General features: G+C 31.6%; 1 protein-coding gene across 10 annotated transcripts; it reads right to left on the bottom strand.

Moving 5' to 3' along the window:
* Nucleotides 1–60: 60 nt before the first annotated feature.
* LOC132757331 (uncharacterized) lies at nucleotides 61–27,395 on the bottom strand. 10 transcript variants are annotated; one of them, XM_060748583.1, is made up of 12 exons: nucleotides 27,062–27,393; nucleotides 26,631–26,694; nucleotides 22,839–22,937; nucleotides 19,121–19,235; nucleotides 18,727–18,872; nucleotides 15,055–16,512; nucleotides 11,010–11,117; nucleotides 9,401–9,469; nucleotides 8,245–8,316; nucleotides 7,036–7,204; nucleotides 4,176–4,222; nucleotides 61–1,282 (listed from the first exon to the last, which is right to left on the bottom strand). In XM_060748583.1, the coding sequence occupies exons 3-12, from the start codon at nucleotides 22,908–22,910 to the stop codon at nucleotides 1,205–1,207; spliced, it is 2,334 nt and encodes a 777-aa protein (XP_060604566.1). In that variant the 5' UTR covers nucleotides 22,911–22,937; nucleotides 26,631–26,694; nucleotides 27,062–27,393; the 3' UTR covers nucleotides 61–1,204. The 10 variants fall into 10 exon arrangements, with proteins under 10 accessions (XP_060604566.1, XP_060604575.1, XP_060604565.1 ...); XM_060748592.1 differs by lacking the exons at nucleotides 15,055–16,512; nucleotides 26,631–26,694 and adding exons at nucleotides 14,203–14,619; nucleotides 17,529–17,543 and having other exon boundaries at nucleotides 27,062–27,370; XM_060748582.1 differs by lacking the exon at nucleotides 26,631–26,694 and having other exon boundaries at nucleotides 27,062–27,392.
* Between the last annotated feature and the right edge of the window lie 39 nt (nucleotides 27,396–27,434).

The following is a 27,434-nucleotide window of genomic DNA, read 5'->3' as shown; positions in this document are numbered from 1 at the left end:
CAAGTCAAATTCCTCAGTAATTCTCACAAAGTCGGATAAAAAAAACACACGAAGAACACATGTGATTTCGCCATTTTTTATTTAATTTTATCCACAAAGAAAACGAAATCACTTCTAGCAACATACCGCAGAATGAAGCTCTGAATATACATGTCTTAATACAGTCATTACAGAGGAAACACGGGCCGTTCACGATGAAATAACTGACATGTTTTTACAATCGCTACATGCGTTTACAATAACAATGACTGATACAAAAATAAAACCTAATATTTCCAACGTAGTAAGTATGATTTACCAGATATGAGCAATAATAGTCAAACTTCGATTGGGCCGTGTTTCAAATGCCCTGGGAAGCATATGTTTTTGTAATATCAGTTCTTAGTGGTGATGTTATGACAATAAATTTTCTCAACCGAAGTTTAAGTAAAATTACTCACTTAAATTCAAAAAAAAATATTACATTACAGGACTAACTAAATTTTAATGAAAATTAATTGGTAAATATTGTGTTAATATGTATTATACTTGTTTTACTTCAAGTGAAATTACGTCTCGTGTAATAATTGTAAGCTTATGGAATTTCTTATAATATTAATATTTATATAGTGATTCTTTGCATATTTGATACAAAATAATGAATTATATACACATCGTTATATATTTGGCAGATACACAAGTGTTGTTTTGATACATTTGGATTATAGGAGGAGATATTCGTAAACTTTTAAAAGAAAAAAAAACAAAAACAACTATTTACATATGTTATGAATTAAAATCATTTACAGCCTAACAATATATAAAACAAAGAAAGCACAACAATAGTTCAAAATAATCTTTTTTTAAATCAAGAATGAGAGGCCTTTCTATTTAGTTTTAGAACTTCTTGAACAAAAACATGTTTTAATGACATGACTTTAGACACTAAACTCTTTTGTTGAACATATATTTTTGTGTGAATAAAATACAAAATAAATCAATCAATAAATAAATAGTACGCCATTCATCGTGTCCTCCTATTATTCGAAACAAGATTTCGTTAGTCAACAAAATTATGCACGGGGTTCTCGTTCATATTTTTTCTCATTTTTTTGTCATTCAGTCCTATTCAGTCATTAACATGTAAGCACACATAAGATTTAGACCAGCAAATATTAGTCAAAAGGGGTTAAGATGATCCCAAAAAATGAAGCGCTTGTTAGCGTCAATAATCGTTCTGATGTTTTCGCATAAGCTTCTTTCGATTTTTCTTCACCTTGTCCGATTTCTTGGCCTCATTAAGCTGAAATAAAGTTCAACAATATGAGTATAGCTTTATATTAAGTTTGTATTTAAAATATTCAAGAGACTTTGGTCATTTTAATCTGCTAAATATATATTGACTTCTAGGTAAATAAAAATGCTATTAAAGTGTTATCTTTAATTTTCGGAATGTTTTTACAATACCGACTGACCAAGCAACGAAACATCAATTTATTATTTTCAAATTTAACAAGCGGCTTTCCTTCACTTCTCTAAGATATTGTTTTGTATTATATATGTCTATGCCCGTTCATGTTTATAAAAGAATGATCTTTTCAAATTCATACAAAAGTTATTATAACTAAAATAAATGTTATCGTATGATATTTCTGATTCAAGATATAGAAAATTAATATATAATATACCCTTATCTACCGATAAACAGTTGCTAGTGTAATATCATAGTTGTTGTGAGTGTTAAAAATGTTATATAATCCTGTATTCAGTATAAGTTTAAACATTGAAATTGTCAAGAAAATTTTATAATATTAACAAAAAAATATTAACTTACCCCTCTGGTTACACGATTTGTGACATGCAAAGATTGTAAACTATACAAATTCATGCGTTTAGCGATTTATATGTTAGGTGACAAAATTAACACTTTTACAAATCCAATCATTCATCGTAAGAATGATGCTCTAGAACCAGACTTCTCCAAACGTTTAAAGCTTGATCTTCGTAAGGAAGGTACTCACACAGACTAAGGTGTTTGAAAAGGTCGATATACTGCTAAAATGCATATCAAAATATAAATATGGGTGGGTGTTTGATAAGAGGCTGGATGTGATTTTGTAAAGTAAAGAAACACTTCGTCATTTTTACGCTATGAAATATGCTTGTCACAGCACTTTTCCCCGCCTGTAGGCACTTATATTGCACCATTAAAGATAAAAGATGTACCATTCGCATTTGGTACCATAAAATATTTGTAATGTTATGTTTCCAGTTTTTAGCATTGACTTAACCAAGATATGAAGAAGTGATTTGATAGTTTAGCATATTGCTTTGTCTGCAAGCATTTAGTCGAAATATGATCATTTTTATTTCAAAATGACGAAGTGTCTGTAAGATTCGTTTGTATATATGAAGATATCATGTACATGGACCCTTTTTAATACTATTTTCCTGTGTTTTGGATTGTCCAAATTAATTATTATACCATTGTGTGTTATTGTATGACATTTGCATAACCATCATATATTTTTGAGATTATTTTTTCAAATTCAAAAAATCTTCATTTCTACCACAGATATGATAAATTAACATGCTATTACAAACAACATGCTAAAGGAGAATTAGAAAAGGAAGTTACTATTGTTTTGCTTATAGGTGTCAAAATCTGTAAAACTTTTATTGTGCAAGTTAAGAACCATATACAAACGAATCAGTGTAGATATCGGAAATAGAAGAAAGAGATATAATAGGAGTTAGGTGTGGGGATTACACCTTACATACCCCAGATTACTCAAAACCTATCAGTATTCTTCTGGTCGATAGTAGTGAGGATCATTCTTCGTCATGGCAAGTACTCGCCTCGCTCTCCTCCTAGCAGAGGACATAGGGCCTTTATAACTATCCTCAGGTACATTCGAGCTCTATCAATCATATAACAGCTGTTAAGCGCATGAAATAGACATGCTTAGCTAAGAGCCATGCGCGCGCATTTAAATGGCGGCCAAAAATGGCTATCAAAAAGTATTAGTTCAAAACAAAGTCATCGTTTTTTTTTAAATAAAAAAGAAGCTTTCAGAAGTTTTGTCTTTGCAAGGATGTTGAATATTAGCTGATACAATAGGGATGATTGGGACAAAATGATTTTATCATTATCTTATTAAACTATATAAGTCTAAATGACTTTTAAATACGTTACCTGGTAGCAAAAAATATCTATATTCTTTAAGTTCTAGCACTATATGATTACAAAAAGTTGTAGTCAAACACAAGACTAAAACCTATAATTGCAAAGAAGTACACAAAGGTTGTTAAAAAAGACAAAACTTCCTCAAAAATAAAAAAGCAAACAAAAAAAATAATTGAAATTTGCAGGTTATTTTTGTTACTGTCTATTTCATCACAAAAATGCTTACAGCAAAACTAATAAATAAATGCAACGTTTAATGGTGCACTATCCGTAATCATTTATTTCTTTAGGTTTTTTTTTCTAAATATATGGATAATTCCAAATATATATTTATCACATGACGCCGCTTGTCGTCAATGTAATATTTCTATAACGTATTTCTTTGTTCTAAACATATTTTTAACTATAACATCGGCGTTAAACGTCAAAACCACAAGTTTTTTTTAAATTAACTTCAATGCGTTAAGTCATGTGATAAAAAGAATCTCTAATTTGTTATAAAATGAACCTCTGAAGGCAAACTTTATAACAATATCTTGCACTCGTTCAACAAAATTTCATATCATATGGGAATTTATAGATATAAATATATATCCATCGAAAATAAGATTATTTTTTCAACAAACAAAATGGCATCATTATACGTTGCCTATATAGAAAATGCAACAAAGCTGCAAAGCTTTTATAACTTGCTATATTAACTTTTAAGACCATAAGGTCCAGTAAAAATTATAACAGAAACATTAACAACATTACGACAGAAAAAAAACATTAGTCAAAAGAACAATTAAATAGAAACAGTAAAAACACTATTGTAATATGCTTCTTTAGTGTTTTAGTGTTGTTTTTTTTTTTGTTTTGTTTTTTTTTTTAAATAAATTTTGTGAAAGTTTGTTAAAAGATACGTTCAATTATAATTTTTACAGATGACATTTCATACAAGACAATTTATCATAACACATAAACGATACATGTTGCTAGGCTACGACACTGACGTCATCACACATACCGAAGCAGGCTCTGAGATTGGCGCCTGGCTTTTGATGTTCATAAGAACTGTAAAAAAGACATTCATTAGCAAAACATAAGCAACACTAAAGCCACGAACTGATGCAGAATTCCTGTCCCTCTTCCTACAGTCTCAGAAAACAGCTAAAATACTCTGGTGCATAAACCATTTCCTAAACACTGTGGACCCGATAATTAAACAAATGGTGCATTTAGAAACAGAAGCTATATCTCTCAATAATAGAATACATTGCTAGTATCACATGACCAAAAATAAATTAACTCTTACTGCTCACCACTGACATCACATGAAAAACACGGGACATTTTGAGGTAGTTTTGGTGCATTATATCTAATCTCAAAACTTAAAGAAAACGTAAAAAAATCTGAGACAGAGTGATCCCTCGGAAGCATTAATCACAACAAATTCACACGAAAATTGCAGACCCGGTTTGATTGAGTCTGTACATGAGGGAATATGAAAAATTGCAACATCTCGCCTCCTGAACGGCACTCCATTTTCAACAGGCAACAATGATCAGCCTAAGGACCAGAAAATTGTAACATCACTGACAACAACCACTTTATTACAGCATGCTTTTATCACCTGCGTCACTTTTGAAGATTTTAGATCGTTTAAAATTATAAAATATCGATTCTTCAAAATATACAAAACAATATACTTTTATTTAAAAAATCATTTCGAATTAAATCTAATTTAAATATAACTTATATAAGCTCGATTATGAGTAATGCTTGCAGATTTCGAGGCCGCTTTCTGTAACTAGAAGGTATATCATTGGGGGGAAATAGTCATGCTCTGGTAGGGATGTAACTCACGACCACTGTGCAGACATTTGTAGGTACTTTGTTGAAAATAACAATGAGTTACAATTGTGTTGACTTGTGCATATGCAATTATTAATAGCAAAATGTTGACAAAGAGTTACAGAGTCAAGTATTGATAACACAGCTATAAATCATATGATATGACCTTGCTAAAAAGTACTTATTTCATTTACATTGTTGTGATAGGTTTAGGTATATTCCTTCACTGAAAAGGCGCTTTACAATACTTGTAATTATTTCTTTTTATCCAGAATGTATTAAAATGGTCGATAAACACTAACACTTTAAATCCTATTTTAAAAAATAAAGTAATGATTAAATAATAGAATAACACGCAATTTACATTTTTTCACATTTTCACACACACGATTACTAAATTCACATACAACTGGTACACTAGTTTATTATCAACGGACACTGTGTGATCACAAAAGCTCATACTTAACACAAAGTGTTCAATTGAGCTATAGAATTATGTGATGAATGTCTTAAAATATATGTAACTAATATATTTCAATACACATCTTATTAAATATTTCGAATATTTAGAGAGACATAGCTTGTTTCAAAATATTTCCATGGTTATTCATTTCCCAGTAAAGCACGGCACGTTTCCTTACAAACAAGAGAGTTGTTAAATAACAAAGACGTTAGAACGATAACTGGTAAAAAGATCGAGAACAGTTCTGAGTGGATCCCTTGAAATATTATAAAGTCGTTGCAATCGAGCAGTTACTTGTATTGATTTTTCGACAGTGGATAAATTCCATTTCTCTTAGCTAAGGGTTTTCCTTAACTTTTTATAACTATATTCATTATACATCAAAATGGATAAATCAAGAATCATTATTAACATTACACTGAAGTGATATTAAACAGAGCTGGTAATGAATCTTGTAGAATGATTCTTTCTTTGCGATGAATTATATCCAAGTCTGTATGGATACACTAACTAAATTGACCATGTAGATCTCTCAGTTTTATTCTATGTTGTTTAAAAGACTTATGTTGCTTTAGGGTTTTGCAACTGTGAATGGCTTAAATTTTAAAAGACTTGACCTAGGTATTCCATTCAGTATTTCATCTTTACTAAAATTACACAGTCTGAACAACTATGGTTGAGATTCTTAGGAAGCAGTTTGAAGCACGAAGAATAAACAAAAGCAGCCGACACAACTCTTTTTGGAAGGGTAGCAACATTGTGCGAAAAAGACACGAATCATGTACAACGTGTTATCATTTAGTCAGTAACATCCAATCTCATGCTGGGGAACATTGAATGTTTCGTACCGGTATAACGATATGTGGTGTAACTAAACTCGTTCTCCCAGGTGCGCCTTGGACGCTGCAAGCGCTTTGGAAAAAGGAATAAAAATTAACATTTGATATAGGTAATATTGAATGTATTAATATAAAGATGCGGTAAAGGGAATTTGCACATTAAAAATGATAAGCTTTTTAAGACAGAGAATCGAGTTTTATACGTTAATAAAATCACTGCATAGAATTCGTCCACACGCATTGTTTATTGCTTGTCATATAAAACCACCGTGCATATATTTCGCCTTCACACAACCGCGTTTTACAAAGGTTGGAAGCGAGGCTTTCAAAACAATAGTTCTTGTGAGTAAACAAGAACGTACAAAACTGACATTGTACAACACATACAACACCCCGGAAATATCTGTGTGCACACCTTATCGTTTTAACTATGGATCAGCATGAAAGTGCGAAATAAGCATTTGCTCTGAATGCAAATTTATTATCAACACCAAAAGCCATGCAGAACTCCCCTCACAATGGGCATTGCCACACGGGATCAACAGAAGTTACCGAGTTACGTAGTTTATACACCAACACCGAGTATATCTGTTGCATTACGTATTATACTGGTTAAGTAATTGTGTTTTATAAACTTAACTTTGTCAACCACGAGTATTATGTATCATTTAATTACTTGTAAATCATTTGTTTTCAAAGAAACGTAAAAATGTGTATTATTGATTGTTTACCAATGCTGTCTTCCACCGAGAAGCCCTTGTCAGCGACGAGATATCTGTCCATGAGTTGCTTATGGTGATCAAGCTTTTCATGCGCATCCCTTAACTGTGATCGGACGGCGTTAAGTGATCGCGGCACTATAATCAAGTCGTCCGGAGACGCATATGCGTCTAATCTATACTGTTTAAACAATAGGAATCAAATAAATCATTATTTTAAAATAGTAAAAGGTTTTAGTTAGTACATAAGGGCTTAGCCATATGTGGATATGAAATGATCTTCAAATCCTTTTTCTTCAAATTTTCTCTCTTTTTTTTGTATGAGATAGGACTATTTGGTTGTCTGAACCCTCTAAAGAATCACAAGATAGGTAGAAATCGTGAGAATACATGTTTAAACCTAAAGAAAACTTCAATGTCAAATCAATGAAAAAAGATGTTTCAAAAATATATATGAAATAAACATCATTGGTCCTTAAAAATGTTGGTCCCTGTCAAGAATTTAATCGTTTAAATGAACGATATGTTCAACGGTGCTGCTTTTCCTGCATAATAGCCATTGTTTAGTTGACCAGTTAAGTTCAAAATGTTTCGCTAAAAGCATTGGACACTACCATACTACAGTAACTAATTAGCATGACTACTCAAATAGATTAAGAAGATTTCACTTTGAGAAAAATATTTTCCATAGACTCGTAAACAAGATTGGATGCATTTTCATAATGATAGCTGAGCAGGCGAGATATTCTAAAAGAAGTAAAAAAAAATGATTTTCGTGAGCTTTACAGTAAACAGTTTATGCTCTAATATCCGGCAAATGCAGATTTCAATGAACCGAGTGTCAAAAAGACGGGCGGAGTGACTTCTTTCAACTGCTGTTTTTATTTCAATACGGGCTCTTGATGAATTATACATGGCACTTGTATGAAATGGTATAAACAAAATAGAGTGTATATTAATATTTCAATTAAATTCAAGAAACTTTATTAGTAATTATATAAAAGCAATTTAAAATTATTCTTTATCTAATCGGTAAAATTAACGCCTCTTTTTGAAAGAATCAAATACTTCTTTAAATAGGTAAATGTGTGTCTATATTTCTATATAATTTTTTTGTCAAGGAAATACTAATTTCCGGAGGCATGTTTTCATACTTATTTAATGTTTTCATACTCATTTAATGAAAAAAGGACTAAATTTATTAAGGGAATAAGACTTTACCTGCCACGACATTATATTTGGTTTTCTGACTCCCTCAACACCCCAGTAGGGTTTTCCGAAGGTAGGGTCGTACTGAAATCATTCCAGGCAACAAGTTCGTTATCACTGCATTGTAATTAATATCACATTGTTGGGGAAAATCCAACTTTATTCAAAGATTATGAAGATCAAAGGATCCGTTCTAAAAAATACTTTTTATAAAAAAAACTCGATGTTTTTTTCTGCGTTCATATATAATTTACCGAAAGTTTGCGTACCATCCGCACCTCGAGCTGCCTATAGCAACATGCAACTAAATGTACAATTGAGCAATAATTAATCTCCACAATGATAAACAAGAGAACGACAGAAACAACAAGAAAATTCTACTTTGAAAGTAACAAGTATACACATTACTTTAGAAGTATATAAAATACTTATTTTAATTATGCAGCAACAGCCATGCATTTGCAAAGCAGAACTTTGATACCACCAGCCTTTTTATTAATAAATACAAGAACAAGAAATAACAACGTTCCACATGTTAATATCGGTTGTGTGAAGGTCGCGCGAATTTGGGGCGTTCATTTATCCGCGCTCCGGTTTCATAGGGGTTCACGAATGTGCTTCGGAAATGATAACCACGGTGTCAAACATTATAATATATATTATAATTATATATTCTTAAGATAGTTTTAACATGCAAAGCATTTACACAGCAATAGGAAAATGATAACTAAGTGTTTATATTTCCTGCAACAGAACAAATTTATAGGTGAAGAAAAGTGATTCTAAAATGTAACTATGATCCATAATATTATAAATAATGAATGATGCACATGGATATATGGGGTAAAATGAAATGAATTTGGATATATTTAAATAGTCATGCACTTATTCTGAAACAAATATCTACATAATACAATATTCGAAAAGGATATATTATTGTATTATGTTCGAAAAGGATATATTATAATGAGAAAAACGTTTGTTTAATCTCTTAACATCATAATGTGATGTAAGGCCGAAGTCATCACATCACTTTCCAAACAATGAATGTGAAAAAAAGTTTGCTAAATTCATTTAATGACATGTGAATGCATTTGTAATTTGTCAACGGTTTGCTGACGACTGCGACCTTACAAAGAAGCTTAAACAGCCCACATGAAATACTTACAACTGGTGCGTGCGCTCTAAGGCCGGATGTGACCTCGGCAACAGCAACGGGTTGAGCGTCGACATCATCCTGATACAAAAACAGTATCAAGATCTTATCTTTGGACATTTCATTTAAATGATTTTAATATGATAGTATATTGTTATCCATTAAAGTCTAAGCCTTTAACTTTATTACTATTTTTTTTATCACATTATGTCTATAATTTATCAATTGTTTCTTATTATATATTTTTTGTTTTGTTTTTTCAATTTGTCATAAATGAATCAGGCCTCGACACTAACTTTTTTAGCAGGTGGTTAGCCGGACCACTAGATTTGAAATTAAGGTGGTCCTTCCAGGAGTCAGGTGGTCAATTATTATTATGTCATTTTACTGCAAAATTAGAAAAAAATATGTTTAAAATTGATGACAAAGATGTATCATTAACCTTAAGAAAACAGATATTTTAGATATATATTTTTATCTAATCAGAAATATAGGAGAGCAAGTTAGTAGGTATTTTATCATAAAGTTATTTGTTTTTTTATATGTCTTTCAAAAATACACAACAGGGCTCTTATTTATGTTTACTTTTATATTGAAGTGATTTCTCTCTCAACTCAAGTTAGGGAATAGTGAAACAATTTGTGTCTGTAATTTTCTTATTCAATTTGTTATTCATAAATTCATTGCTGATATGTGGTACGACTTTAATTATGATAATTACATGTATCTTTTATAGATTATCATTTTTAATAAAACTAATAAATTATCTTAAAACAAGGAAATAGCTACAGTAGAGGATAAAAAAAATAATACTAATGTTATATATAACTATAGTTTAGCTTATTTTTCTCACAGATGTATAATACCGAATTTTTACCTCCCTGTTGCTTGTTGGTTGATATTTATTTTTAACATGAGTATTTTTAACCTTTTAAAGTAATGTTATCTCTACAGGAAATGGATCTCTATCGTTAAACAGTTAAAATAAAGATCAGTAGCAAAGAATTACTAGATGTATTTTTCCAGTTCCTTTTGTTTGCTGCCATTATTTAAGTATATGAAATTTTAAGTTTATCTTATATCCCATACAATATCATAATTACATCGTCGGATGCCCACGGTTAATTAACATGTAATATAACATAAATGTTACTGGTTCCACCGTAGGTATCCGACGATGCATAATTATTAGCATCATTTGAATGAATATTGTACCTTAATTGATATCACAAAGTCTAAACTCTTTTAACTTGCATAAACCAAATTTTAGCGACTTAAAATGAAAGTTATTGACTAAAGAACTTCTTTAACTAATCAGATAATTAATGAACCATATACTTGACATCGGACAAATGATTTTAAAGAAAATGTTTAGAACATGTTTTTGACCAAATCACCATTCTCCCAAATGAGTCTGCACCAACCAGAAAATTCAAGTGGTCCGACGGACCAGCGGCTTTTAAAATTAGGTGGTCCTTGCAAAAATCTGGTGGTCTCGGACCAACGGACCACCGCTAATGTCGAGGCCTGAATGAATACAAAATTCCGATATAAAAGAGGCTATAAACTAAAACAACAAATAATTCGGTTGGATTTACATGAGTTTTGGAAAATTGCTTACCATTTGCTTTGATTTGCGCATTTCTCTAAGTCTAGCTTGTGCATAACTAGACCTTGGAGTACGTCTCCTTGGTAAGTCTACTTCCACTTTATTTGCTAGAAGTGCCGCCTGAACAATATAATTATGGATGAACTCTTTGTTCAAGATACCAATATTATCAAAGACAGTTTAGCGGTTTAAAGTACTTAACATCAGCATAAATCATTACCAAATAGCTTTTGAAATTATTGGTATCAACGTGAATACGCCCAGTAGTAAAGATAGAATGAAAATGCCACAAATTTGTCGAATTAAATCAACGTAAGGATGTTTTGGACCACTAGGATATAAGAACGGTATATGAAAAAAGAATTAGGATGTCAGAACAATTTATGAACAGAATTAGGATGTCAGAACAATATGAAAGTAAAGCATTATAATGTCAGTAAAGAATTAGGATGCCAGATCAATATATGAGTAAGGAACTAGGATGTAAGAACAATTAATGATGTCTGAACAACATATGAATAAAGATCTAGGATGTCTGAACAATTTATGAATAAAGTACTATGATGTTTGAACAATATATGAATAAAGTACTAGGATGTCAGAATAATATATGAATAAAGTACTAGGATGTCGGAACAATATATGAATAAAGATCTAGGATGTCAGAAAAATATATAAATAAAGAATAATGATGTCAGAACAATATATGAATAAAGTACTAGGATGTCTGAACAATTGATAAATAAAGATCTAGGATGTCAGAACAATATATGAATAAAGTACACGGATGTGAAAAAAAGATCTAGGATGTCTGAACAATATATGAATAAAGATCTAGGATGTCTGAACAATATATGAATAAAGAACTAGGATATCGGAACAATTTATAATATATGAATAAAGAACTAGGATGTCTGAACAATATACGAATAAAGATGTAGGATGTCTGTACAATATATGAATAAAGATCTAGGTTGTAGGAACAAAATATGAATAAAGATTAAATTAGGTAAGACATTCGCTAGCTTAATGCTTCAGATAAATATCAGATTGGAGTGGCTTGTAAACTATCTAATTTAACTAATTACTAGAAATAATTTATCTCAAACCAGTAAAAAAGTTGGCAGTATAATAAATGGACAAGAGATTGGAAAGCTTATTTTACATTTAAAAAGCACATGTAATGATATATATTTTTGGTCTTTAAAGAAAAAAAACATTGTGGTAGTTTTCGATTTGAAAATGAAAAATTTATTTCAGAAAAATATTTCCAAGTACATAGCTACACTTGATTTTAAGTGGCATTACGTTCATTCAAGAGTTAATGTTGAGAGTACAAATAAAAGTCAAAATAAGTTTACATATTACCATATATGTTTCCAATTTCATTATTCTGCTTTGAGGATTATAATTGAGCCGCGTCATGACAAAACCAACATAATGGGTTTGCGACCAGCATGGATCCAGACCAGCCTGCGCATCCACGCAGTCTGATCAGGATCCATGCTGTTCGCTTACAAACCCTATTACAAGTATAGAAAATGATAGCGAACAGCATGGATCCTGATCAGACTGCGCGGATGCGCAGGCTGGTCTGGATCCATGCTGGTCGCAAACCCATTACGTTGGTTTTGTCATGGCGCGGCTCATATCAATAATATAAATATCATTCAGAATAGATCGGTTACGCTCCATTAATAAGAGAATGGAAGTCTTTAATATTTTAGGCAGCTTTAATATTTAATCCAAAACATTTGGTATTATCAATTATTTGTCAATCACAATTTGAAAAGTCAATCTTTTAAAATATATATCTTATTCCACTCAACTTGAGATTGAAAAGAATGAGCATAATGCCACTTTAATTGCAACAGTTCAGTTTCAAATAGTTGTCATTTCTTATTTGTTCCGTAAGTAGCCGATGTAATTTTTTTCGTATTCATTTTTATTCACCAACTGTGCAGTTAGTTAAAATGGCAATGACAAATTTTAAATCTTTTTGATGTTGTTTTTGGGTTCTTTTCTTCTTTTTATTTTAAATGCTTTTTTCAGATAAGATTATATATATTCATAAATATCATTATACGTGTATTTATTTCAATGAGAAAAAAAATGAAGCATAATTAAAGTGATCAGTTGGTCATATAACTTATTATGATATAGGCCACACATCATAATATTGGCCACCAACATCGCTTAATTGAATACTTTTTTTACGTGTGAAATAAAACAAAAACTTATGACATTAATAAAAATTGGAATGCAACTACTGGGCGTATTAAAGAGTCATCATCTAAAACAGTAATTTGTAAAATTATTTAATATGAAAAAGATGTTTGATATTTAAGTAAATAGAAATAAGAATTATAATAAGATTCATATTACTTTTTTAAAAAAAACTGCAAGAATTACAATGTTTGATAAGGACTATAACAAATCGTTGGTTGATAACAATTATGTGAGATGATAACGAAAAAGGTCTAATTATGAACGGTTTCTAAGCATCAAAAGAATGATGATTGACTTTCGTTTTAAAGTATGTGCTAAAACAATATGTTAAACAAGGCTTAGAATCTCTTCTTTTATTTTTAAAAGTGCTACTAATAAGGTTATTTTTATAATTTAAACATATTTTTAAAAGAGATTTGTACACGTGACATAGGTAGTCCCTTTTAGTTATCATGTATCAGCATATCATACCTGCAAGATGTTATACCAATCAACAACACATTTTGGCACAGCATTAACGTCATGCATCCCAAATAACATGCAAACAGCAAGCAAATGATGGCCGCCTCAGCTAATCTACTGTGTTAAAAAGTGAAAGTGTAGTGAAATGGATAACCTTTTTCACATAATTATGTGAAATAAAGTGATTAATAAGCTGTAGCATGCCAAAGCTTGACGTCACAACATTAACTGTGTAAAAGTTCACGCCCCATGAGAAGAAAACATACAACAATGTCCAATTTATTGGTTTGATTTTAAACATGTTTCAAAAGATTTTAGCAGGGCACTTTGGAATTCAAAAGGCACGTTAATCATGAACAAGCTGAATAGCGACGAAGCTTCATACACAGAACTATACGATTGTGCTCGGCGTATTAAAGTAGCGAAAAAAGACAAGCTTTTATAGCAGACGAAATTCATTCTTTGACAAAGACGGTAGACGGCAACATAGAGCATTTTATCATGTCCATTTCACCTTCTTTCTATAAGCTGGCTGAAGTGGCACATAAGAGCGAGTTCTAGTGCGTTCACTGAGGAGCGCCAATTCGAGGTTGCGGAGGTACGCTAAAATTGAAAGCGGAGCGCGTCTAAGCCCCTCAATATCCGGTGATGGCTCCCGTGCCATCTTAACAGGGTATTTTCTGTTTCCATATGCACGAACAGGGAACCAATATCTATTACGGGGTCTAACTGTAACCCTTGGAAAGCGCGGACGACGATGTGGAAACGAGGCTGGTGGTACGTGACACCTTAACTTAGGACTAGCACGTGCAACTGCTACGTGTACCTTAGTCCTTGTAATATTAGATGCAGCTGGTGGTGATGATTGACCTCTGGCTACTCGCATTGCTGCTACGGCGCCCTTTGGAGTGGAATGGACTTCTGTATCCACCTGATATAATGTTAGAAAGTTTTGACATTGTGACAAAAGACATTGAAAATTAAGCAAATGCTTGTAATAGTGATAAAGCGTATCCATTTTTGCATTCGTAGTGCCCCCGAGCAGACCCAGTAAAAATTTAAATAAAATATCAAAATGCCATGTTTTTTTCTCATGGGTTTAATCCATCTCATAGATAATAATTTAACAAACTAGTGTTGTCATACCTTGACTTCATTAGGATAATACACATTCGCATTTAAATCGCTACTACTTACAAATCACTGGTCTATTAAAGCTTCAAGAAATTAACAGTGTATACAATCAATCGATGTTAGAAGGTGATTACATCGTGCATTTGGTGAAGGCGGCCATCTCTATTATAGTGTAGGGAAATCTTTTCGTCATTCCACTCGGGAAAATTCGGGACACCAAAGTATATAATACCTTAATTTCGACTCTTGCCAATGTACCTAATCTTTCGTATTTATCATGTTTGGAGTCGTACAGTTTGATAGCCCCCGAATGCGGAAGATCATCAGATGCCGTTAATGATCGTGTTCTTGATCCACTTGACAGGGGATATAATTCTAAGCTGTGCCCGTATTTGTATCCTGTGTCATCTGTCAGGCGTGACCGATAATGTGTTCTGATTGGTCGTGTGTACATTGATGTGTATGATGAAGATGCAATTGCTGGTAATGAAGGCGAAACGCAAGAGGAGGTTTCACGCGAAATTGCCTTGTAACCGTCCTCCAAACGTGCGCGTATACTCTCCCTGAATTTTTGTAAATCCGTCATGTATTTGGTAAAAGCGTTGTCAGAATCAGCAGCGCGTACTCTTTGATTAGCTGGTACTTTAAGCATGATAGGACGACTTATATACCTAAATCCTAACGGGGCCTCTTCAGACGGGGGCGTGTATTCACCCTCTACACTTAAAACGAGACCAGCACTCTCAAATTCATTCCAATTTATATTTTCTAAAGCTTTTCGAGCCCTTGCGGCCGACGCAGCAACTACTGCATTAAATGAAATATCATCCTGTGATGTGTTTTTGGTAGGATCACGTGTCGGCAAATAGGGTATTACTGACATTTGTGAATAGTCGCGTTCGGGACTTACAACCCTCGCCTTAGGTCTAAAAGGTACATAATCATCCGGAATGTCTGATTCAGAATCGTAATTATACGAATACGTTATTGGTTCGTAAGACATTCCCGAACCATCGTCCCCACCTGTTATAACGTAATCGTAACGGCAGCCAGAATTACCTGTAATATCCACTTCAGTATCACTTAAAATATCACCTAGACTCTCTTTATCAATATCTTCTACGTCAATATATGGCCAGTACTTTCCTTCTTTACCACTTTTCGATTTCTTAGATAGTAAACGGTCATAGTAGTTGCCAACCCTACGTTTGGAGGCAAGTACCCGCGGTGGTTTATGTCGTTTTTTAACTAGTCGTGACCTTGTTTCTAAAGGAGATATAGATGTATCTCTGTACGGAGAAATGTCGCGATAAGGGGACACTGACCTATATGATGAATCGGATCTAAATGGTGAATCCGTTCTATAAGGTGAAATATCACGTGACGGTGAAAATGAAGTTCGTACCGTATCGGAATACATTGGATCGTATGTTCCGCATTGCAAGTGTCTTATGTTATCTATTGTTTTTGAATAGTTGAGATATGCTGATGGTTTAGGTGGATCAGATGCTTTAAGATCTAAAGGAAGAATGCATGTGGTGGTAGTGTATGTTGGTCGTTTTGGTGGAACACTATGTGAGCGTGGCGGTGCTTTGGAGCGCCTGGTTGTGGATCGTCGCCTCGTATATCCCGTGGTACCCGTGCTGGACTGCAGGGGCTCATTTATTGTAGGTGTTTCCATGGGGGTACTCTGTATACACAGTAAATCAAACATCTATTGGTGAGGTTCGTGTCATATTCAAAACTCTTACATTCTAGTCATAATAATACATTATGAGCTGATAATTTCAATGATATTGCATGGCAGTCCCGAGAGATGAAATGGTATAGTGAATTTGGGTGGTAACATCTAAAATAAATTATTACTGGGTCGTGTCAGAACACTACGATAACAAAAAATGGGAAACTATTGAAAACGTTTTTAACAATCAAAACAGAATAGCTTTTGATAAAAGGATTTATATAACTGAACGTTAGCAGGAATGGTCGGTAGATAAAGGAGTTGTCTAAATATAAATACATTTCTTAAGAGAAAATATGATCAAGTTGTATGCCTCTCCAGACAATAATTAGTTCAAGGTTGTTGTGGAAAGGTATATACAATATGGTAGGAAAGTGGACGGAGGGATTTTTACCTGGATGCACTCGTGGTGTCATAAAAAAGGAGAAACAACACACAGTGAAAATATAATATATCACATAAAGAAAGAAATAAAATGCCATAGAAAGACGTAAAGGGATCAATGATGGCATAGTGTTAAGGTAATTTTATTTTGTTTTTTTTTAACTCGAAGGCCTAATGCTTACAAAAATATGAATTTGATATTCTTGGCTTTTCCTTACTACAAAAACAACATAATATATTTTCTAATAATTATAGTCATTTAAATTCGTTTCAAAGTGTTGTTTAAAATTAAATCCAACATAAAGGGTATATATAAAGTCTGATCTTTACATTTAACACATATCTTTATAGTGTTTAGATAAAAAGGTAAGTACATTATATGCAGACAAAAAAGAAAACATTTTGTACTCATTGTGGTAAATTTAATCGTTATACTATATAATGAATTAAAAATCTTTCATATACTAGAAAAGTATCAATTTTGATCTATGTAACTTTAAAGTTCTATGTAAATGATTTAAACTAAGAAGCAATATATCAAATCAAAATGGACTTAGGGCTGCTTCAACACCTTTACTTACTCTGTAAAGTATAGACTGGAAAAAGAGTTAAGAGAAATGGTATTATTCAATGGGAAATTTTGTTGATTGTTAGATTGGCAATCCGTCTAATCAGTTGTTATTTTGATAAATAAAAAAAGAAGTTGTATATAGACTTTACATTCATTTTAGAATCCAATGTCAATAACATATTTAATTATATTGCACACTATATGTGTGAGCATGTAATAAAAATACAAGGTATACACAACTTAACCACTTTTTAATGAATAATCATCAATAAATACGACCATTCAGATATAACTATGTTATGAAAAATATATCTAAAGTATATACAGTGAGAAATATATATCAGTCTATATGTGATCAGTAGGATAAACACGTTCTGTATCTTGATTAACCATGTTAGTATGTCTTTGACAAGAATAATCACAAAGATTGTCATTATTATTCATAACATTACAGTAAAAAATATCTTTTTATTGCATTAAAGTGTTGTTTTTTTTACTTTGCAAATTAATAATAAAATGCATTCCGGGTATAAAATAATTTCTGTTCTTTAAGAACAACTACGCTTCGGTTAGTATGTATCTTTTTAAAATGCATACTAGTATAATAATTGTATCGACCTGATAATATTGTCATATTTGATGTACTATTTAATTAAATCACTGAAAAAGAATACCTGGTTTGCATGTACCTTTAAAAACAAAAAATATAAACTTTTGTTCAGGACATTTTGATATTTATCATACAGCATATGTTTAATATCAATGTTACTTTTGCAATATATCGAACTGTTTTCTAAATATTCGAGTTGTACTAGGCACACAAAACAGGGCATTAGATATGGCTAAATCATATAAAACCTTTACACATTGCTTGTAATCACGGCAAATCAAACATTTCTGCTAGATGTTCAGTCTAAATAGTGGAAACTATGAACGATTAAAGTAAAATTATATACGTTATTCTAATATTATTATTCACTTGAGTTATTACACAATGATTTTAAGTTGACACGGGCAAACATATTTCTATAATGGGATTACACAATGGTTTTAAGTTGACACTGTCAAACATATTTCTATTATGGGATTGCTATATTCTTTATTTGTTCTTTCTATAATATCCATTTGTATACCAACTATTGATTCAACAAACAATGGATATTATAAAATGAACATCAGTGAGGTTGTTAGTTTAATTTCGAACTTACAATGGCTCTGTTTGCTGCAGCAAGGACGTCCCTGTCTCTCTGTCTGGACCTGTTGGAGATGTCGAAGTTGTCTTCCATCGCTGCAGACGACATGATCAGCTCACGGTTGATATCCGACGCTGTTGCATATTCGCTCCCTGAAGTGTCTAAAAATAGAATAAATTTGAATATTTAAAGAATATCATTCTATTTCCATGTACAGAAAGATGATAGTGATATGAACGCTCAAAAATCTAAGTTGAAAGAGAGTAGAATAATATTTGTATATCGTATCGTCATATGTTAGTAAATATTTGTAAAGAAAATAAAAAATTTATGTTAAAAATATGTACCATATTGCCGGATGAATGATATAACAATGTTTACAAAATATCAGATAACAGAATGCATTTACCATATGAGTAATGTGGAAGAACTGAAGGTCTGTATGGGGCATACAGGAAGTCATCATCATATGAGCGTCTAAAGGATGGAGCAAATGTGGTCGAGCGCACAGAGGACCTCGTGCTCTGAAAGAGATAGAATATTCGTATTTCTTACACATATCAGCGAATATTTTTCTGAGTAAAAAGAATGTAGAAAATGATTAACCTCAAAAATCTCAACGCTCCACTTATTGTCATAAAATGTTATTTTACAATGTTTGAAGAAATTCTAAATCAAGTAGTTTCAAATTACTTATGACATTTCGTTTAAATATTTCTTTGCTTTCTTAGGGTTATATAAATTCAAAATATATCTTTTTATAGATATTAAAAAAATATGTAAGTTACAAATACACATACAATCTAACGCAGTAACATGGTTAAACACAGTGTTTAAACTATTCTATAGTAATTAAAAAACCTTTGAAACTTTATATCCATTTACATGTACATATATATATTCATATACTTATTTTCACGTTACATAAGTTTTTGCCATTTAAATATCTGATAGTGTGGTGTAAATGTATTGTTAAAATGTCTGCTTTAGATTCTAATCCAATATTCATGCGAACACATATTTTCGAAATTGTACAGAGTTCATCCTCTTGTATATCCTAATTATGCTTATTTGTTTTCAGTAAGTTCAACTATCAATATCTTTAATGTATTTGTCATGCGTAATGTGTATATATATGTTAATTCTATCATTTTACAAGAAATATACCTTGTTTACGTAAATTAATAAAGAATTTTGAATCATAGAATTATAAAATCGATGGAATTCACCATAGGTCTTTATTACAAACATTTAGCGTCAATTTTTTTTAGTCTAAACTAAATAGACCTTCAAGCACGTTTTGTTAATCTATACTATTAATATTAAATGCGCTTTATTAAACGCATGTAAATAAAAAGTCATACATAATTTAAGACCCACACATATTCTTGAAAAGAAGTGTTTTCTTTTCAGCATTATTCGTTCCTTACTACAGGTACAAATAATTGGCTATTGACGTAATTAAGTGTTAGCAACATCACAAGTAGGTAACTTTATTGTTGCTGTAATTTTTGGAATAATGTCAAAAAACGGATTTTGCTTGAAATGTTTAGAAAATATTCTTTTTCTTGTCTTGAAATTATCCGGCCAAAGGGTGTCTAAAATCAGTTTGACTTCCTGTAAAATTTACAGGGAAGAATAGTATATAAGAAGAATTATCATTGATCATTTTAAATTATAAAACTGAAATCTGGGAATCTAATTGGCCATTATAAAATAAAATGTAAAGGATAGTTTTTGCCATTCTAAATTAAAAATTTAAGTATAGTTCTAAAATATAGTCTAACGGATAGTTCTTGCCATGTGTTCAAAACTACAACAAAATTCAGAATGACACTTAGAAACAGAATAAAAGGCACAATAAAAAACCGCATGCACCCTTATTTGGTTCTTGGGTCCGCTAAACTAGACTTAAAGTATCTTTAATAAGTTTATACGAAAAGGCTGCATTGTGAGCATTTTGATACAGTTCTTTATATTTAGAGTGACATTTGTTTCTAACATATTTTTCATTGATCATAGATACCAATTTAATTAAGATAAATTTCATATGTTTAATAATTTATGACTTTACACAAATTACTCTAACGTTTCTCTGCAGCGTTAAAATGTTGGTTTTTTTTGTTTAGTTTTTTCTAAAATAATGAAAAACTTGGTAAATTTTAGGTGACACTTGTTCAGGTGCTTAAGATTTAATTTGTTGTCATAAATTTTTAGTCTCAATTAATTCAATAAATGTATTTATTTTACATTTTGATTTTCATTTTTGCCCAGTACTTGACTTTGTACTTGATATTGAATCCCTTATATTTCATGAATTAATCAATCAATGGTTAATTGCTATATTCACAGACAGTTACTTCTTCAGATGTTACTATTTTTTATTGACCAATGTCACCAAAAAAATATAGATGGTTAGGTATGGTTGATACGGGTATAAAAAAAACATATGTTAAAACTCTTATTCACCGTATTGTAAGAACTGCAATAAATTACCGTCTTCTTATTATATGCTTACTTGGATTAGAAGTCACTGATTGTTACATAGATCACTACGTATATAATATATCTATATACATAATCTTATCTTATATTTAGATACAACACATGCCAGCAATTAGAGAAAAACTGACCTTATTGGATAAGATAATCAAAACGTTGTGTTGATTGTAATAAATGTCACCATAATCACACGTGCAAAGCACATGACAGATCAATATGTAAATATAAACATCAGGTCTCGGAGAACAAACAGGTAAACAAGTGTAACAAAGAAGCCTATTTTCAGAAAACGAGTGTTGCGAAGCAGTTCATCAAAAATGGAAAGAGTTTTCAAAATTAATTAATTTCTGCAAATGATCCCCATTGTCTTCATTGTTTCGCAGATATAAAATTCCGAATTACCTACATACCTACAAACATTCTTTTTTTATTGTACCTAACAATTTCCTACAACAGACGAGCCTTGCCAATATCTCATTTCTGCTAGAAGCATGTAATGTTTGTTTTCACCTTGGATATGTCAGGGTTTTGACTCAACGCCAAATGTTTCTCTAGCGAGGTAATGTATATAAACATATATAATGTGTGTATGTATTTCAAAAGAAAGAAGACAACTGTTATATGGTATATCCAAAACTTCTGTCTGAAACAGCCTGTCAATGTAGCAAATCTGTCTGCCGCACGAGTTATGCACCTTTTAGTTAAATATAGCTACTAACATTTTTATATAGCAAGTAAGATGAAAAAATGTAAATTTTGCTGATGACTGAGGTAAATATTATTTATGTAGATTCCTACACTCACCTGTGTGAGATGATGACTAAGATTGAAAGAGAAAGTTATGTGAGAATATCCTATCGAAAACAAATGTAGTTTACGGCAAACTACCGTTCAGCTGAGTGTGTATTCGTTATACTTATAGTCAAAGGTTGTTAGATTATTGACATAAATGATAGTAGGGCGTCACCCTGCTAGATTATAAGATATTGCATATTACTCTTGAACATATTCCTACAGACTTTTAAAATTGAATGATATGTGTATGTTAGCTAGTTCAGAATTATATGAAACGAAGCCAAAAATGCGCGCATTTTGTATGAAACCAAGTGTTTGTGTAAATTTTGGCAGTGGAATAATCTCCCTGATGAAAATAACTCGAATAAACTAGTGAACTTCTCTAGATCAAGATTTCTACAGGTATTATTATCAGGCACTGTCAAATGAGTTTAATACTAGCTAGTCAAATAACAACATCAACAAACCACAGATCTATTTAACATATGAAAATGTTATCCATGCATTTTGCTACATTATCAACCATTATCTACATAAGCTGTACACTTGAGACATTCGGAATCTTCTTCTTATAAAACTGTACATATGGAAATGCTTTTTTACATAGAAACATATGTTTTGTGCGTAAATTTTAAATATCAACATTTCATAAATAATATGCTAAAACTAGATTTACGCATTGATTTGAAATAAAAATGTAAACATGCTGAAACAATGTTAATTAACTTCTCTGTAAAGAACAATAGTGACATAATTAAAACAACATATAACTGAACAAAACTGAATAAAATAAATTTACAACAATCCTTGCGTGACTGAGCATCACTTACCGGAAGTGGTCTCGGAGCGGGCATGAAACGGGACTGGAAGCCGGGCATAAAACGGGACCTCTTTTTAACCATGGTTCCCCGCCCGAATTAAAGCTTAACCTGTGTAAGCAAAACAAACAAGAACGAACAGTTTAGACACAAAAACATATTTTGTTAGTAACCATGGTAAGTAATAACGTATGTTACAGGTAAAAAACATTATCTATACTAGTTCAGGGAATGACGTAACCAGAGGAAACTGCTTCACCGTATGACGTACTAAACACTTCAAAGACGCGATTATATCAAGTAGCTACACCATATTGCGTTAGAAATCTGGTAGTGAAACGCTGTGGTGTCATGTTAGTATATTGACTGCCAACTTGATCCCTCGTAATGTTTTGTGATCAGAATAAACTCGTCCTTCATATGACCAAGATGCGATATAAATATATTGACTTAATTATTTGTTTAATCAAATACAGAATACATTAAAACACAATATTGTGTATGATCATCAACGCAAAGTGTTATTATTCAATAGAATTCATACATTACGTTTTAAGCTTTCTAGTCTTGATCATATAAAAAAAAGAATTACGGATCGGAAGATCTTTAAGTAACTAATCTTTAAGCAATTATAATGTGAAACAATACATTTTAAATATAATTAATCTCGGTTATGTGTTTATACATGTACATTATGAAATGAATTGCTCTTTGCTCTTAATATAACATAGCATTTAATATGAACTATCAGTGAGATGTTATCCTTTTCAACATGGGTGTAAGTACAAATTGCCAGAAAACCCAAAACCCCTGAATTTAGCATTAAACCAAATGGTTTCATGTAGAAAAAGAGTGCTTTCGATCGTAACTTTATGCAAATGTCTGAAAACCGGTACATGTGTTTTTAACAATTACAACAGTAGTGATTTTATTTGGCTGATCATCAATAGTGTATAAGTTTTCTGTACTTCTACTAGTAGTGACAAAGGTCAATGATTATTTCTAACGATGTCATGTAGTTTATGTTTAAATTAAATAGGTCTTTATCCATTGCTATAGTTTAAGAGAAACAATATTATGAAAATATTGAGTTTTTAATTGACACAACGAGCTTAGTCAGTTAACAATAAGCCATAGTTGACCACTAGCTCTCTCACAATGAAATAAAAGCATTACTAAACTAAAATCAATATTTCGTCAAATATATCACTTTTATTTCTAAACTGTTAATGATTTGAAAACTGAAAGTATTTGACAACAATTTCAACATATACGTACATATCTGGTTTTATAAAAAAAAATGTCGCATTTATTAATTATATAGGAACGTATTTATAGTTTCATTTAAAGTTTTTTTTATCAAGTAAATCAATAATTTATTATGATCAATATTGTTAATAAAAGGTATACTAAGGAATTATTTAAAACTTCTTTTCCTACATTCGTACTTGCTTAAACGAAAGTATCTTAATAGACTGAAAGATCAACTCTGAATGTACTTTCCTAAAAGTTGTGTAATGCTTTTGGCTTTATCGCACTTTTGATTTGCAGATGCGGCCAGACTAGGGAAATTTATATTGTAATAATTAAATTTTAAGCAATAACAGTCACTTAATATGATTGCTTTTAATTGTTTGTAGCATTTATAGTTTTTGTACTAATCTATTTAACATAAAGTATAGTTTTCTTTATAAGATTAATTTCCGACATGGCGTTGGTCGGAGATTGTTAAGAGCAATAAATCATTTTAGATTGCTATTGCAAATTACAGCTTGTCTTAAATCATATTACACAAACGTCTGTACACAGGTGTTTATTCAAATTTTAATTTCATACCATCGTTATTTATATGTATATAATTACATTTTTCCCTTTGTTACATTATCACGGAATATACATGTATGTTAAGGAAATATCATTTCATCAATTACATGCATTTTTCTTCCATGTCATACCAAGTACATTTGTATATGTATGTTTTCCTTTTTATCCATGGCGTTGTTCTGCTTAAGACAAATAAAAAAAAATATTTTTTTTTTTTTTTTTTTTGGGGGGGGGGTTGTTGTTTTTTGTTGTTGTTGTTGTTGTTGTTGTTGTTAGCATATGTATGCGCATGATGTTAGAGAGTTGAGTATTCAGCTAAATCAATTGAAAAATGTTTAAAGAAGATTCTTGGCTTGATAATTACAAATGTTAAAATGGCTTCACCATGCAATAGTAACTAATATCAAACATATTTGTAAATATACAAATTGTAATATTTGAGTGTTTTTTGTTTTGTTTCCATTTATGACACTGATAATTCTATAGTACGTATATGTACAAATGAAAAGCTCATATTTTACTTTAAATTCCTCAAAATCAAAATGATTGTATTCGAATAATTTCGGAGTTAAGCACGTTGTGATTTTATAAAACTGCTGTACAGCAGAACGACACGGTTATCATTATAGGTGATTTTGTTAAGTTTTATGTGTTCTGTAAGGATTTTGAGGGAAAGTACAGATAATATTTAGTAATATATAATAATTGTGGAATTAAAATAGCATTTAAGCACCCTTTTAAAATCACTGACTGCTTAAATTTGTAATCAACCGATAATTAACTGTTTAATATGATGTTTTCAGACCAACAAGGGATTCCCCAGACTGTTTTATGGACTTTGAGTGCATTTAAGCATAATATTTTATCATGATTAATATTACAAGTGTATCAAATGTCCATTCTGTCGTTTTCATTTTTATTGAGAGAAAAATCGGTAGTTATAAAGTTATAATCTGTGTATAAGTACGCCTGCTACTAAAATCATAATCTAAAGAAGAGTGCAAAAAAGCTTGCTCCGCCGGACCGTCTTACTTATTCCAGTATGTTAATATCTAAGATAATTCCTCCCACGCTATTTTGTCAGTCTGTTTAAAATCATATTAATAGTTGCCATCGGTGGCTTATCTGAACTCAATCGTACATGCTAATTCTCTATCTATTCCCTCGTTATCATCACAAAGGGCCTGATTTGCTATGATACGCAATTTACATTTATATATATCATAGATAATTATCATTATACGAGATAAGTATCTCAGTGCGCGTGCAGTACAAGCACGTGCAGATTCTAATCAGCAAGTTCTATCAATCTCGGCAGATTGTAGCGCGAAAATACAGTTGGCAGCAGACGATAATTCGGAAGAGAATTACGTCTGATTTGTATTGTTCGGATATGTCTTATATTCGTCATCTATAGCGATGTTCAAAAGTATTTTGCTAAATCAGCATGTACCGACTCAATTCTACCTTCTATGTCGGATCACACAGGTAAATGATCACTTCAGAGCCAGAGAATTTTCTGACGCCTCCAATTCGCATCAACTCTACCTGGTAGAGCCAGCAAAATTATAATTACACTTATATGCGAAGCTTGTTAATTACTGAATGCATCATGCAAGCGGAATTTTATAGTCCTTGACAACAAAAATACATGTATATCCAAGGTTATTCCAGTGGCGAAAAAGTTGTTTCTATAAATACAAACTATTACTTAATTATTGCTTATCCGTACGTCATACAAGTGATTATTTGCTTTAGTTACATACACTGAACACATATATTAAGCTTTGAACAACTTCCACTCCACTCCGTTTTTTGAACTGTGATAAAGCTTAAAATCCACTCAAGTCAAGCACACAGAACTACAGTGAATTTTCATAACAAAACATCCATTTTAAAATCTACAACTATTTTCGACACGTGCAGATTTTCCAAACGAAGCACGGACAGTTAAAGGCACGTTTAAAGCTCAAATTTTACCTGTTCGAATCTGCCAGTGTGTGGGTGATAGAAATACATTTTTGCAGACTATTTATCCGCACTGCTGAAAACAATAGCAACAATGGTGTTTCTTTGTGTTTTGCTTAATTTAAAGGGTACACACAGCAAAAGAAATTGCATGTGAACAAACTACACTTGTAAACAATCAATTAATATACTAATATTTCTCATATAATATATCCATATATTATGCATTTAATTATTTAAAAACCAAGTATATTCATTGAGAAAGAGATACATATTACAAACTGTACTACTGCAGGCTTGATATCCTAGTATTCCAAATGAGTTATCGTGCAAAAACACAAAATCGTAAAGAAGAGTGTTTTTATATTATACCTTCTCAAAACAAAACAAAATACAAAAGGAATATTTCATATAAAATCATTCAAAATAAAAACTTTACTCACAGAAAATCGAAATTGCGAAACAGGAGTCGCTAATCCAGCATGAAGGTACCACTGCAGACGATACGAACCAGGTGTCAGCACAAGTCGCGTTCCAATTCACGAGAGCACGAGACTTTGTTTCATGGACGGTTTACTAAAATCCAGGGAGGGTTTTATATCCCCACAGTTTCTTGAAGCGCTAAAACACTTTCACCGGCAGACGTACGTTTATACCGTCCGAAATCGGGATAATGAAAGAATCTTTACTATGTATTACACATTAAAAATAGCTTCGAAACATTTGGAAGAATCTGATTTAATGATTCACCGGAGAAATTGGCAAAGAAACATGTTAACCTGGGACACCCCCTTGTATATAGTGGTACATTCCAAA

Source organism: Ruditapes philippinarum, unplaced genomic scaffold, assembly GCF_026571515.1.
Source record: "Ruditapes philippinarum isolate M1 unplaced genomic scaffold, ASM2657151v2 ctg1251_1_1_1_1, whole genome shotgun sequence".
Lineage (NCBI taxonomy): Eukaryota > Metazoa > Mollusca > Bivalvia > Venerida > Veneridae > Ruditapes > Ruditapes philippinarum.
This window is presented reverse-complemented; position numbering and strand designations above follow the sequence as displayed.

Bases quoted from the DNA above. Each gene is read 5' to 3' on its own strand.
- LOC132757331 (XM_060748583.1), bottom strand. From the start codon at position 22,910: ATGGTTAAAAAGAGGTCCCGTTTTATGCCCGGCTTCCAGTCCCGTTTC. The intron at 16,513-18,726 runs GTAAGTTCGAAA...CTGTGTATACAG, and splicing joins CTGCAGCAAACAGAGCCATT to AGTACCCCCATGGAAACACC. The intron at 8,317-9,400 runs GTAAGTATTTCA...GAATGATTTCAG, and splicing joins TTAGAGCGCACGCACCAGTT to TACGACCCTACCTTCGGAAA.